The sequence below is a fragment of the Saccostrea echinata genome, unplaced genomic scaffold (assembly GCF_033153115.1).
Source record: "Saccostrea echinata isolate AGI-Se365-2 ecotype Australia unplaced genomic scaffold, CSIRO_AGI_Sech_v1 ptg000040l, whole genome shotgun sequence".
Taxonomy (NCBI): domain Eukaryota; kingdom Metazoa; phylum Mollusca; class Bivalvia; order Ostreida; family Ostreidae; genus Saccostrea; species Saccostrea echinata.
Window position 1 is genome coordinate 4,822,854 of NW_026889789.1, and position 1,458 is coordinate 4,824,311.

At 42.8% G+C, this 1,458-nt stretch overlaps 1 protein-coding gene across 1 annotated transcript; it reads right to left on the reverse strand.

Annotated features, from left to right (window-relative positions):
* On the reverse strand, window positions 1–675 carry LOC133200535 (uncharacterized). Its single transcript, XM_061336320.1, has one exon. It carries the CDS (start codon window positions 673–675, stop codon window positions 1–3), a length of 675 nt encoding a protein of 224 aa, XP_061192304.1.
* Between the last annotated feature and the right edge of the window lie 783 nt (window positions 676–1,458).

Genomic DNA, 1,458 nt, shown 5'->3' on the forward strand with positions numbered 1-1,458 from the left:
TCAGCAGAATTCTGTCTTCTCCTCAACCACTTCTTCAATGTCAATGTCACCCTCACGAAATCTCTTAACCCGCCTGGTCACAATGGTCTTCTGACTAGCATCTGTCTGGATTCCGATGTCCACCATGGATATCTTCCTCTTACAACTGACACATCTTGAGTCCTGTGTGCCTTCAACTTGTGGTGTACTGGTGGAATGAGGAATCTTAACCTTAGGAATGTGAGGTCTAGTGGGTGCTGTCTGTTTCCTTATGACTCTACCCTCCAGCAGCTGATCATTAGTGACCCTTTCCTCTTTCTGTGGTTGAGAATCTTTCGACTCTTCCTCATCACTACTGTCAGTGGACAGAGTACCAATTATGTCCCCATAATCTTGTTTGAGCCAATCCTCCTCTGACAGTTCAGCATCTTCCGCACTTTTACTCCTACTCGACTCTCCACTCTTCTCGGGCTTGCCATCAAGCTTGATGGGTTCCTCAATCAGGCCAAGGTGGCTTCTTTTTTCATGTCTCTTGACATTTATCTGCTTATTGCTTGAGTAGCTGCAAAAGGTGCACTTAAATGTTCTCATAGCACACTGTAGAACATGACTTTTGTAATCCTCTTCGGATCTTGCCATGTAGGTACACATGGGGCACCTACGACATTGCCCTGGAGTAACTTTTGTCTTCGCCATCTACAATAAATGAACAAAGCATGCATTACGTGTTTATAATATTTCTTATGAACAGCTATCATAGTATCATTACATGTCAGTTTCATAATCATGCAACCAGATCGGTGGCTTACGAGCCCTACTTGGACGAATATTACTCGCTGGATTAGTATCAGGGAGGATATCATCATTACTAGCTTGTTGATCTGAATCAGATTTTTCTTGACCCACATTATCATCCATCAAGTCATCAGTTTCACTATGTAGTATGTCATCACTTTCGCCTGATAGAATTTGCATGCGCTTTTTGCGCATTCTATCTACATGAATGACTTGATCTTAACCTCTTGGGCCACAATTTACAAGGTATGTCAAATTCGACATCTTTTTCCTAACCTTGTAGGGACCCTGCCAAAACTGGTTAACTTAGGTGATGTTCCGGGTTTTCTCCTTGGGAAATAAACATACACCTCCTCGCCAGGTTCAAACTTTTTCCACATTAACTTGCGGTCATGATAATGCTTCTGTCTGGCCATTGACTGATTCATTTTGTTCCTAACAAATGAATGGGCTCTTTCAAGACGTTCCTGCAATTCCCACACCCATTTATTGCTTGGCGTGTCCTTTATTTGAGGTGGCATCTCATACTGGAGATCCAATGGTGTAGCAACCTCCCTTCCAAACATCATCATGTTTGGTGTCATACCGGTTGTTTCGTGTACTGAACTGCGGTAGGCCATCATAATGAAAGGTAAATGCACATCCCAGTCATTATGATGATCATTTACGAACGCACTGAGCATT